Source organism: Lontra canadensis, unplaced genomic scaffold, assembly GCF_010015895.1.
Source record: "Lontra canadensis isolate GAN:19392208 unplaced genomic scaffold, GSC_riverotter_1.0 scaffold99, whole genome shotgun sequence".
Taxonomy (NCBI): Eukaryota; Metazoa; Chordata; class Mammalia; order Carnivora; family Mustelidae; genus Lontra; species Lontra canadensis.
The window spans coordinates 1,510,215-1,522,321 of NW_022631093.1; the positions used below are offsets into that span (position 1 = coordinate 1,510,215).

Genomic DNA, 12,107 nt, shown 5'->3' on the forward strand with positions numbered 1-12,107 from the left:
TGCAGCCAAAGAATATCATGTAGCTTTCTTCTCTTGCTCCACAAGAAAGTCAATAAGGAGCCCCAGAGAGGGATGAGGCTTTGGGCTTCAATCTCAGAGCAACTGCTGGCAGAGCCAAAAGAACTCAGACACCCTTCCACCTGGCTCCAACTTTTCCCACTGCTCAGTGCCACCTCTCAGCGAGGTGCCAATGTCTGTGGGTCCCTAGGCCCTGCTTTCTCAGACCTCCCAGAGTTATGAGCTTCCAGTCCCTTGTACCTCACTGGTCAGATTCCACAGCACTGACAAATCTCAACCCGGAAAGGGATAAGGTAGGGAGTGGTCTTAAACTCCAGCTGTGCCCTCCCATAAAGATCTCTATCACCTTTATCAGAAGGATGGACAGACAAGAAAGCTCTGGGGGCAAGATAAGGAAGAACCTCCTTATCCCACCCCTCTCCAGCCCCGCAGTTCCTAAATGGCTAATTATCAGGGAAGAGAGGGAGAAGAATTTTGCCTCAGAAGTGAGTTGGATTATACAACCTCCCACCGTGAGCATGCGGTGGCTGGAAACTTACGCACCGGCAGCCACTTCCCAATGTCCCCAGTGTGCAGCCAGCCGTCGCTGTCCAGGGCTTCCTTTGTCCTGTCTGGATCTTTCAAGTAACCTTTGAACACATTTGGTCCTCTCACGCATATCTGTAGGGACAAACACAGGGTTTCTGTCAGCCCACAGCATGAGGAATCCTGATGTGGGGCTGTCAGGAGGCATGTGTAGGAGAATGTATCCTATCCTTCCAGAAATTTGCTGTGGAAACAGCAGAGATGGAGACAGAGTACAGGAATGGCCACCAGCAGACTGAACAGTCTCCTGCTTCTCTCCAACAGTATGTTCTGTCCTGGCCAGGTTTCTTCCCTGTCCTGGTCCCCTACCCTACCCTCAGGCCTCCTGCCCTCCCTCCCTTCAGTAAGTGCTGCTTTGTGACACTGAAAGGGCTCTCCTCAGATACTGAGGGCTGGCTGATTCCATTGGAGATTTGAGCTCTCTGTGACATGATGGGGCAGTCATGCCCCATCTGCTCCCATGGAGTGAACAAGTATAGGCCAGCTCTATCACCCTCTTCTGGTCTAGTTGCAAGAGTACGGCTTCTGTTGGGACACATACATAGTAGTAGGCCATGTCAGTTAGAGGAAAACAATGGATTTTTTTTTTTTAAGTTTAGGAATTTCATTTTTTGCTTTTTTGTTTTTTTTTTTAAGATTTATTTATTTTAGAGAGAGAGCATGAGCGGGGGGCGGGGTGCGGAGATTGAGAGGGAGAGAGAGAATCTCAAGCAGGCACCCTGCTGAGTACAGAGCCTGACTCAGGGCTCAATCCCAGAACCCTGAGATCAAGACCTGAGACACAATCAGGAGTTGGATGCTTAACTGACTGAGCTACTCAGGTGCCACAAAAGTTTGGGAATTTCAAGTCTTGATTTAGACCAGCCTGGTCCCAACCTTGGAGGCTGGTTGCTTCATAAGCAAGAGAGGAAATGCTGAATTCAGTAGAGTGAAATTAATCAGTAATTTAAAGTGACTTTACAGGGAGGGTGAAAGGAAAACAATTCCATTGTTTTTCTTTTACTTACTATATGTGGCATGCAGAGACATAAATGGCTAAGGTCCTAACTTTACCTCTCCCTCTCCTTTGGAGGTCCAATAGTTCAGTTCCTCGACATCGATGAGCTTGATATGATTGCAGGGGAGAGGTGCCCCTACGTGCCCTAGAACACCAAAGCAATATGGCATTTGTCAGTGTCTAGATCAATTTCAGCACTGAAGATGCTCTGGGCCACATAAAAATCCCTCCAGTGTTGAAGTGGGGAATTACAGGAGAGCAATACACCTTAAGACAGGCGTTTGTCACAGGTAAGCACTGATGATTAAAAAACGTTCTGGGGAAAAGACAGGCCAACCTCTGCTGGGCCTTTGTTTTACATCTGATTCTTAAAAAAGCTAAACAGGCACACCTGGCCCAGTACTAACCTGCGCAGGGTCTGTAGGGGGCCTCCTACCCACACCAACCATACCATCAGTATTTTTCCAATAGGGCCCATATTAAACATTTCCCCCCATTGTCAGACCCCTGGTTTTGGAACTGTCATCATTACTTTTCCACCAGTCAACAGACTATTGGTTCATGTGCAAACCATCCAGAATTTTTTTCAAAATTTAGATTTTGATGAGCCCTGAAAGTCTCCATGTCTCACAGACACCCAGGGGATGCTGGTGCTTCTGGTCCACATATTACACTTAGAGTAACAAAGGAATAGAAGACAAGGATGAGATCATTCTTCCCTGAAAAATAAGACTTCAAATGTTCTTGCTCATACATACTCCAACTGCACAATTACATTGAAGTCATTTTTCTAGTAATTATGGTTGTTATAGCACAATTCCCTGGCAAGGGGGAGGGGCTTTGAGTGGGTGCTGGCCAAGGTCCTGAAAGAAAAGTGCGCCTTGTAGATGAAAACAGGTTGCGACAATCTGGTTTCTCTTTTAAAGAGGCTGCCGACTTTTACAATATTGTCTAAAGATATCTATCCTCTCATACTGAATAGCCTTGGCAAGTTTTTGTGGTAAGGATTACTTAAAAAGGCAAAATCTCAAAAATCTTACATAGGAAAATATAAAGGATGCCATTAAGAGGAAAGAGAGTGTCCAGAAAGAAGGGGATCCACGTGAGTGATCAGTAAATATGATGGCAGAATAAGAAAAAAGTTACTGATCCAGGGTTTTGGAAGAATAGTCCTTGTAGTAAGTTTTCCAGGGGTAGAGACAGCAAAGAATCTATACACAAGATAGACTTTATTCACCTAGAGTTTGAAGAGATAAAACTCAGACAAAAATGCTTCTGTCCTTGATGTGGTCAAATATGACTTCAATATGGAACACACCTATCATGTTTCAGCTGACTGCCTCAAGGTGTTCTGAAAAGAGCATGGCATTACTGTGCATCTCTCTTTTCCACGTGTATCACCCTGAATTTTCTAGTGTGTAGTTGAGTAAACCTGCGCTGAAAGAATGGCCCCCGGCTGACATAGGAAGTTGGTATCCTGAAGGATTCTTTTGCTCAGTGTTTTTCAGATTCTTCTGGTGTCTGGTTTAAATTTTGTGGTAGGTAAATACATGGGCTGCCTGCTGCACCCTTCTTGCTCTGAAAGAGGAGTCTCTTCAGAATGAAGGCATGGAAAGGAGCTGCTTCTTCCGGAGGATGCTGTTGCCTTTTAGACATTAACATCACAGGAGACCCCAGGTCCCAAAGGGTCTCAGAAATGGTTTAAGAAATAGTGCTCTGGTCACTATGAACTTGCCCTTCTTTCCTAAATCATACCTAATTCACACCCTGCTTCCTTCATTCTAAAATATTAGGTTCTAACTCACAAAATCCAACATACTGACATTTACTGATGTTATTTACTGATGTTTACTGATAGTTCCACCTGGAACTATAGTCTGTGATCTACCGCTTCTTTACATATATATATATATGACTTCTAGGTATCCATAAAAGAAATGGGAAAAGACAAAACATATTTGAAAATCACAAAAATATGTAGCAAAGAGAACAACATCCATTGTGCCACAACCCAGACATAACCACCATCAGTGCTTTTCTTCTTTTTCTGTCCCCTTTTTCCTAAATGACCCATAAATTTGTTTTCCATAAAGACATTTTAGATCAGTGGTGCCCCATGAATCATTCCCACATCTCCACTCCATACTACCTGAGGTCCAGTCCCCGGGTGTGGTGAAGGTACACCCAGCTGTACACTCAGTTTGGCCGTAACCTTCGTAAACCTTCAAATGAAAAACAAAAACAAGCTGTAAGTTAACATGTTCCTACAGCTGACTGATTGCCCTTTTCAGCCAGCTAACCTCCCACTGAACATCTGACTGTCCCATGCTGGGGGCAGTGGGAGGGGAGGTAGGCTACTCCAGGTGAAAACAACAGGTGTGGCTCCTTGGCTTAGAAGAGGTGCTATTTTTATACTGCAGACACTTAGGAGATAAAGTTATGTGATTTGGGGTGAAGATTTCTGACCTATTTTCAACTACTGACTTTATTTTTCATTTGGATGATAGGTATGAGACAAATACTTTAAAACCTACTATGCATTTTACTTCTACTCTGTAAGATATTTCCCCCCTCAGAGGTCCACATGTTTGCAGGAATAGAGCATGTGAGACAGCCTGCCCTAGGAGTGCCCAGGCCATGCTGGTACAGAACAGGAGGATAGTGAAGGGAGCACTAGCTTCTAAAGTATAAAAACTTAAGCATGGACATTTATGAAACAGTTGTGCCTACTTTACACAAAACACATGAGTCACAGCCCTGCAGATGCAGGAACTTAATAAATATTAACCGGATAGATAAATGAAGGAATGAGTATTTTAAGAGATGACAAAACCTGTTGAATCAAATAACAAAACAGCAGTGGGCTTGCATCTCCCTCTCTAGTGCTCCTTTTGTGGGTCGGGAGATATTTTGCAGAATGGAGAATGCAGAGATGCTGGCACAGGTATGGGATGGGTTCTCTAGCACAACGATGACCCATACAGAGTTTAATGGGCCCCTCTTCCCAGAGTGGGTACACCTAGACGTCGCAGAACGTGACAAGATAATCTTGGCTTCACTGACTCTCAACCTATTTCATCCTCAGAGGAGGGAGCTTTTGTCCCACTAAAATCCTGCCCCAAGGATCTTTTTCTCTCCAGTAGAGGGTGCAGTGGGTTTCCTCCTCTGCCCTGACACAGGTCCCATTGACTCTAGGGAAAGCAGTGGAAAGGCTGTACCTGGCACCCCAGAGCTGCCCTGAGGAATCCCAGCACCGTTGGGGATGCAGGGGCTGCTCCAGTGACGATCATCCGCACACAACCACCAAGACTGGCCTATGGGAAGAGACGAGAACCAGCCAGAGTTTGTGCTGCCAGAGATGGCATCTAGCCCGCGGGGGTCTCATCCAGGGTCACCACTCAACAGTTGGACCCTACCTGGCCATAGGGGAGGGATAAAAGAGACAGCCTAAGGCTGAAGAAGTCCCTTCTCCTTTCAAATGAATCAACCCAATCAGTTTTGCAACTTGACCCACAATATGGTCAACTTCTCTTTGTCTTTGGAGGTAAGTGTGCTATTCCATACTTTTGGCTTTCCCTTAAAATACACAGCTCTTCCCTCACTCTCCCATCAGTTGCATGCAGCCAAAACAATTACTTAGGACAATTTCTTCCCACTCCCATGGTAATGGCATAGTCTTTTCTCATTTATAAATTGATTCCATGTGCTGCTCTATTTACTATGCACAGCAGAGGACAACTGGATTCTTTAAGCACTTTGTTTCTGTAAGTTGAGCCAAGAGAGTTTAAATATTAATTGTCTTAGCTAAAAATAGAGAAGTAAAAAAAAAAGTACTGCTACTAATTAGCTACAAATTCCTTGGGTAATGCAGAGCTTGAAAATTTACGTGGGAATATAGAAGTGAGTAATTTATGATCCACTCAGTCTAGGAGAGGTTGAAGGATTAGGAAATAGGAGGGGAAAGGAAGATTCTTGGCCTCATGGCTAGAACCTAGTGCTGCTGGAAAGCCAGCATGGCCAAGGCTAAAGGGGGAGGGGGCAAGAGAAACTGAAGGCCACAGGAGCTCCTGATCGAGCTGAGGGCAAAGGCACCCCAATGCTTGTGGAGGCCAAGGGAACTGATGCCCAGGAGTCCTTCTTGCTGGTTACCTTTTGGCAAATATCACACACACCCAAATAATAAAAATGAGTCCTTTAATATTTCTGTGGTAGCTTAAGTTTTGATTTCATGAGCAAATGAGTTATTTTGTAAAAGATTACAGGCCACTAGAATGAGCTTGTCAAATTCTTCTCTAAGGCCACTTGTTCATTTTCTTACCTGAATCTTATTAAAGAAGAGTTCATCCCAGATACTATCATTCCTAATGATTCCGCTCCGGACCTCAGCTTGTTTACGTTTTGCTGCAAACTCCAAGAGCCAGCGCTTTAATGGTGTGTCTGCCTGGCTGAAGATCTGAGGAACAGAAGTTGGAAGACAGCTGTTGGGCCTGTGTGTACTACCTCTAGACAGACACCACTGCAGACCCCCCCCCCCCCAGGAAGAAGGCCCAGCCTGACCAACAGAGAAGTCACACTCCATGTTGCCTCTGCAGGAGATCAGTGGATGTGTGACACCCAGCTAAAGGCTAACCAGCGCCTGGTCACATTGTGGGGATAGAAATTCCTGAAGAAAAAACCTTAAACAAGGTATTAGAGAATTGGAAGAAAAGAGGAGAAGGAAGGTGAGAGCAAAGGAATTTCAGAGGGGAGGCGCCATGAGGGAGGACCTGAGGGAGGCAGCATGGCAAGCTCACCCGGGGCTCCAGATCCTGTCCAGACAAGGAGATACACAGCACCTCAGCCTGGTCAGAGACTCCCTAGGGGACTTACCTTGTCATGCATCCGGTTCAGCAATCTAGGAACCACAGGGAAAATGGTGGGGTGCAGAGCCTTCATGTCATCTGAGAGGAGACGTATGTCTCCCTGAAAGAAGCCGACACGTCCCCCATGGCAGTAGACAACAGACTGGAGGGAGAGGACAGGAAGGGAGGAGTTCCTCAGGGTGGTCAGTCCTGGCTGCTGTCCAAAGCTCTGCCCCACATGGAGGGCACCCATGACCCCCTAACCCAGCTCTGGCTGCTGCCATGAGACACTCAAGAATACCATGAGGTGCCCCCCTTCCCATTAAGTCCCACTCAGGCACGGGGTGAAGCAGCAAGAGATGGAGGGGGATCCTGGGCCTTTGGGAGATGGCAGAGCAGCCAATCTCACTGGTGCCTTCTCCCTCACGCTCAACACCCAAGCCCTGGGCAAGGGCCTTCCTGAGGACTCAGGTCTCTGAGCTGTACTTCACCCTATCAACAGGTCTGCCCCAGGTCTATGGATTTCCCCCAGGGTCACCTCAGCAACTCTGGAAAGGTGTGCAGTGCCCATGAGTAATGTTGGCTGTGGGTGTTGTTTGGTGTGGGGGACCAAGGCAGGGCAGGGGGACTGGCTGGTTCTTAATGGATTTAAGAATATGCATGGGGCTTAATACATGCTCCCTTATTTAATGCTTATTGCAACCCTACAAGTGAGGCAGCATTTATGTCTCTATTTTATAGGCGAGGAATGCAAAATTCAGAGGTAAAGCCACTTGCTTAGAGTCACAAAACTAATTAATAGTGATGACCTATGGCATTCTAATTCAGATCTGAAAAGCTGGAAAGCATGCCCTAAAATACGAGCTTTCCTCCAAGCAAGATGGGAGAGGCTTAGTAGACACAGCTTAGGAGAGCCTGGGTGGCTCTGTTGGTTAAGCGTCTGCCTTCAGCTCGGGTCATGATCCCAGGTCCTGGGATCGAGCCCCATATCAGGCTCCCTGCTCAGCGGTGAGTCTGCTTCTCCCTCTCCCTCTGCCACCCCTGCTAGTGCTCTTTCTCTCTCCAATAAGTAAATTATTTAAAAAAAAATACACAGATTATTCACAAGCTGGTTCCGAGTGACGCATGCCTGGAAAATTCTTTGTTCCTACAGTCTTGTGTGGACTCCCCCAACTCCCTCTGTACCCGTACTAGGCTGTTCTCAGGACTAATCATTATGCTGGTCCCATCTCTGGAGTAAGGGGTCATGGCAGTTTGATTCCCCAACCTTACTGTCTTGTTTTCCTTTCTAGGAGTTCATGAGTTCTGGAAGTTATGGTATATAAGTGTCGTGGCCATAGGTGGAGCCACAGTGTACAGAGTGTGAATGCAAAATACTTCTGCAAAGCTATGATCCTCTCTGAGCATGGTCCAACAGCTGGGGCCTCTCTCAGCTGAGGTATAACTGCAAATAAGACAAGGCAGGCCTGGGGTAGGCCCTGAAGACTCCCCAGGAGGGAGAAGTCAGGCAGTCAAGGTCCCCCGACCTCTTGGTAGCTTCTGAGGACAGGGCAGTTTAGTTCTACTTCATGGCACCAGTGACAAAGTGACACTCTGCTAGGGTTCTGGGTTCTGGGCACAGACTGTGCCTCTCTGGAGCCAGGGCCTTACCTGCACCATTCGCTCAAACATGTGTGCTAAAGGCAAATAGGAAATGTGCACATCCGCACAAGTGGGAGCCCACTGACTCTGTAAGAAAACAGAAGGAGCCCAGGCAAGGCCCGGTCAGTCAGGTGGGCGTCTTACCTGGATCACTCTCTCAAACATGTGAGCCAGAGGCAGGAAGGAGATGAGCACATCGTCCTGTCTCGGAAAGATCACTTTCTGCAGGTGACGGGCATGGGAGACAGAAAGGAAAGAAACACTGACAGGAAGACGACGAGAGAGTCATAAAACAATACAGAGAAAATGGTCCTGGAGGGGCAAACAGGAAGAGGGGAAGGGGAATGGAGGGACTGAGTGGTAGGGGGAGGGAGAGAGAGAGAGGCGAGATATGAGAGAGAGAGAGAGAGAAACAGTGTGAGAGAGAGAGGAAGATGAAAGGCGCAGGAAGGAGAGAGGGAGAGAGAGACAGGGCAGCGTAGGAGGCGGAGTGTTAGGGCGCAGCCAGTGGGTCTAGGTTATCTGCAGAAGCAAAAAGCCCAGTGAAGCACACATAAACCAGCAGAGTCCAGCTCCGCAGGAAGTCTCCTCTGGGGCCAGGCCCCCTTCGCCATCTCCCTGCGGCACATGGGCGGGGAGTCCGAGAGGCTTGCCTTGTCGGCACTTTCTAGTCCTCCTTCCAGAAAAGGGACCCCGGGGGAGCCCTAGCTCTGCACCAGCTGTGGCTGGGGTAGAAGCCTCAGGCAGATAGATGGCTGAACCAGACATTGCATGCCACAGCCTGGGGACAGGGCATGTAGAGGAGGCTGAGAGGGAGCCCTGCTATGCCCCCCTGCCCCTGACAAGCACATGGGACTGACCATAGCGACAGGGGCTGCACAAGGCTTGTGCTCAGGGGGTGGGCCGGGTCCTTGGGAGCTCTCCTTCGGTGGACTGCCCTGACCCCCACCCTTTCACAGGCCCTTCGTTCCCTGGGGCTGGCTTCTGAACCAGTCTGGACAAGCCCTGGGAACCTAGCTTATGGCTCCTGACATGGGTTCAGCCACCAACAGTCTCTCACCATTCTACCAAAATCTATCAGTGTCTGGGGGGCATATGCTCCATGCTGCCACGTGGCATGAATGCAGAAGAGAGATTTTTCTCCACAGTGGAGAAAAAGCCTGACTTCCGTGAAAAGGAACATCCCTTTCTCCTTGAGGAAACTTGCAGGACAAACGGATACTCACCACTTGTGGAAAAACATCCTTCTCTTAGTTGGTTATAAAATGCTAACATGCCTTGGTTAGGCCAAGATATGAAGCTTTTTTTTTTTTTTAAACTTTAGATTTACCTTTTCAAGTACAGTCTTACAAATTAGCAGTTACCGTTATTTCTCAGACTCTAGCAGTCCTTAAACACAAAATGACTGAATTAAACCCTGACCTATGTGAAAGACAAGTTATTAAGGATTACTTTCTAATAAAGGTACATACAAAACCACACATATTTCAATTTTCACAGTTAAAAATGAAAAAACAGGTTTACATGTTTCTCTTTCTGGGATCTTCGCACTCTCAGAAATCAAACTGGCTATTTATCAGGCATGGGTCATTTCAGGGTTTGGGGGCTAAAGTGTCTGTAAAAGTCAGATTGTTCTTAATGACAAGAGAAACTCCTGCCTTTCATAGGAAAGGCAGCTCAGATTACATCAGGGGGAAAAAAAAAAGAAAACAAACAAAAAAACTCTGAGGCTTAAGGGTGTCCTCGAGAGACACCTGTGCAGTGAATCTACTTTATTCACCTCTGTCACTTTCAGAAAGCCTGAGAAATCAGCCACCACGTTCCCATGGGTGAGCATCGCACCTTTTGGGTTTCCTAAAAAGAGAAAGCAAAAAGGCAAATCAGCTAGAAGCTCAAGGGTCACTGGGACAGTGACAGTCCCAGACACTCAGCACCCGAGCCTCTGGCCTTCATCTGCAGCCACTTCAGAGTCCTAGGCTGATGGGTGCTGTGTCGGAGACTCTCACCTTGAGGTTCCCAGCAGCTTGGGACCAGAACACAGGTGACACAGTCCCACAGCCAGGGTGTCTTAAGGCCTGAAAGGCTGGCTACTTGTGACCTGTGCCTTTCCCCTCTTCTGCCTCCTCACATACACTCAGTACCCTGTGCTCCTTTCTGGGCTGAGCGGGTCTTGTCTCCAGAATCCAGCAGCCCACTGTGCTGACAGAGGACTTCCTTGCTGCATGCAGCCCCTGTAAAGGCCCCAGGCTGGAGCCAGCCTAGAGGGGCAGAGCACGGGGTCAATCCCTCCCTTGCTGGCAGAGACAGGACAGGAGAAGGATATTCTCGCTTTGTCTTGATAAGACCTTTCAGGACTGCTTGTAGTGAAACCCAGGTCTGGTAGAATGACTCAGAAGACAGGGGCTAGGTGGGGACCCAGGGCACCATAGACTGGGGAGGAAGGCCAGCTAGTCACCATTTCACGTCAGGGTGAATAGGACACACATCTAACTAGCCTCTTGACTCCTGGCCTTGCCTGTCACTGCCAGCAGAACACAGGGAAGCCATTTCTCCTCTCTGTTTGCTTACCTGTAAAACAGAGACAATGCCCACCTCCCAGGGCTTTCAGAAGTTCTAAGAATATAATCTATGTGCAAAAAATGTTAAATTAAAAGTTTCCACTAAGGCAGCAGTTACAATAACCATGAAACTCCAAAAGTGAAAGACCAGACCATGGGCAGAATTTACCCAGGAAATATTAAATAAACCAATATGTTAAATTTGCAACCCTCACCTAGAAAGAGGTCATAAAAAAAAAGGACTAAGTGACCTGAGATAAAAAGAGTATTGTAGTATATGCCACCACATTGCTCACACTAAAATGTTTAATTTTATGCTGTATGAAATTTACTTCAGTGAGGGAAGGAGAGGAGGAAGAGGAGGAGGGGGAGGAAGAAGAGAAGAAGAAGAAGAAGAAGAAGAAGAAGAAGAAGAAGAAGAAGAAGAAGAAGAAGAGGAAGAGGAAGAGGAGGAAGGAGGAGGAGGAGGGAGGAAGAGGAGAGAGGGGAGGGGAGGGGGAGAAGAAGGAGGAGGAGGGGGAGGAGAAGGAGGGGAAAAGGAGGAGGGGGAGGAGAAAGAAGAAGAAAGAAGAACAAGGGGAAGAAGAAGGAGGATGGGAGGAGGAGGAAGAGAAGGGGAAGAAAAAAGAAGAGGAGAAGGTGAAGAAGGAGAAAAGGAACAAGAAAAAGAAGAGGGAAAAGAGGAAGAAGGAGGAGGGGGACAGAAGGAGGGGGAAGGAAAAGAGAGAGGAGGAAGTGGAGGTGAGGAGAGGGAGGAGGGGGAGAAATGGAGGAATGGATTTGTGAGAAGAATTTCTTCAGAGAGAGCTACATAGTTCTATATCCCATCAAAGTGGGGAAGAATGGGGGGGGGGTTTTCTTTCCCAACCCAAAACCCACATTAACTCAGAATTGATCATGTTCCCTGCAGCTGAGGGTCCCGGTGAGAAGTGTAAAAAGCGTGTCTGCAAACAAATAAATCCCAGGGACTGGTTATGGAGTTTGCAGAAAGAACATTAGTCTTAGTGGGTATTGGGAATGGTGGGTTAAGAAGGAGTCTTGTCCACTGGCCAGTTTCCTCCAACTCAGGAGGAAGCAGTCTTGGGCCACAGGCCAAAGGTGAAGTGGAGGAGGGAGCAGACAACCCAGAGAACACTGCCTGCAATCAAGACAACTCCCACAAGTGGCCATGACATAAAGAGCAAGTTTTAAAGGTCCGCCCCAAACTGTCTCTCCACTTCCCTTTCCCACTTTCTTTTTCTCCCTCCCCATTTCCACTTGGTGGGAGAGGGCCCAAAGTTTCATTAGCAAGCTGGAGGAGGAGAAACACCCAAGTGAGAGAAGAGAGGCAGGCCACCAGGCCAGCAGCCAGCTCCAGCTGGGGAGGGAAAAAATGGCAGCAAAGTGATCAGATTCGCACTTTGGATGGACACCTGCAGTTATGAATTCAGACTGTTGGTGACTTACGACACCTATGAAATTGACATG

General features: G+C 47.5%; 1 protein-coding gene across 5 annotated transcripts in view; it reads right to left on the minus strand.

Moving 5' to 3' along the window:
- Nucleotides 1-12,107, minus strand: part of ACSL6 (acyl-CoA synthetase long chain family member 6) — a 60,783-nt gene that overhangs the window by 18,036 nt on the left and 30,640 nt on the right. For 4 of the 5 annotated variants that reach the window (XM_032837557.1, XM_032837559.1, XM_032837561.1 and 1 more), the window contains 8 exons: nt 9,863-9,936; nt 8,227-8,304; nt 6,470-6,604; nt 5,919-6,053; nt 4,819-4,914; nt 3,750-3,822; nt 1,657-1,745; nt 562-678 (listed from right to left, as the gene is read on the minus strand). In XM_032837557.1, the coding sequence (XP_032693448.1) occupies nt 562-678; nt 1,657-1,745; nt 3,750-3,822; nt 4,819-4,914; nt 5,919-6,053; nt 6,470-6,604; nt 8,227-8,304; nt 9,863-9,936 (797 nt within the window). Of the gene's footprint in view, nt 1-561; nt 679-1,656; nt 1,746-3,749; nt 3,823-4,818; nt 4,915-5,918; nt 6,054-6,469; nt 6,605-8,091; nt 8,170-8,226; nt 8,305-9,862; nt 9,937-12,107 lie in introns of all 5 variants that reach the window. The other variant, XM_032837558.1, reaches the window with a different exon arrangement.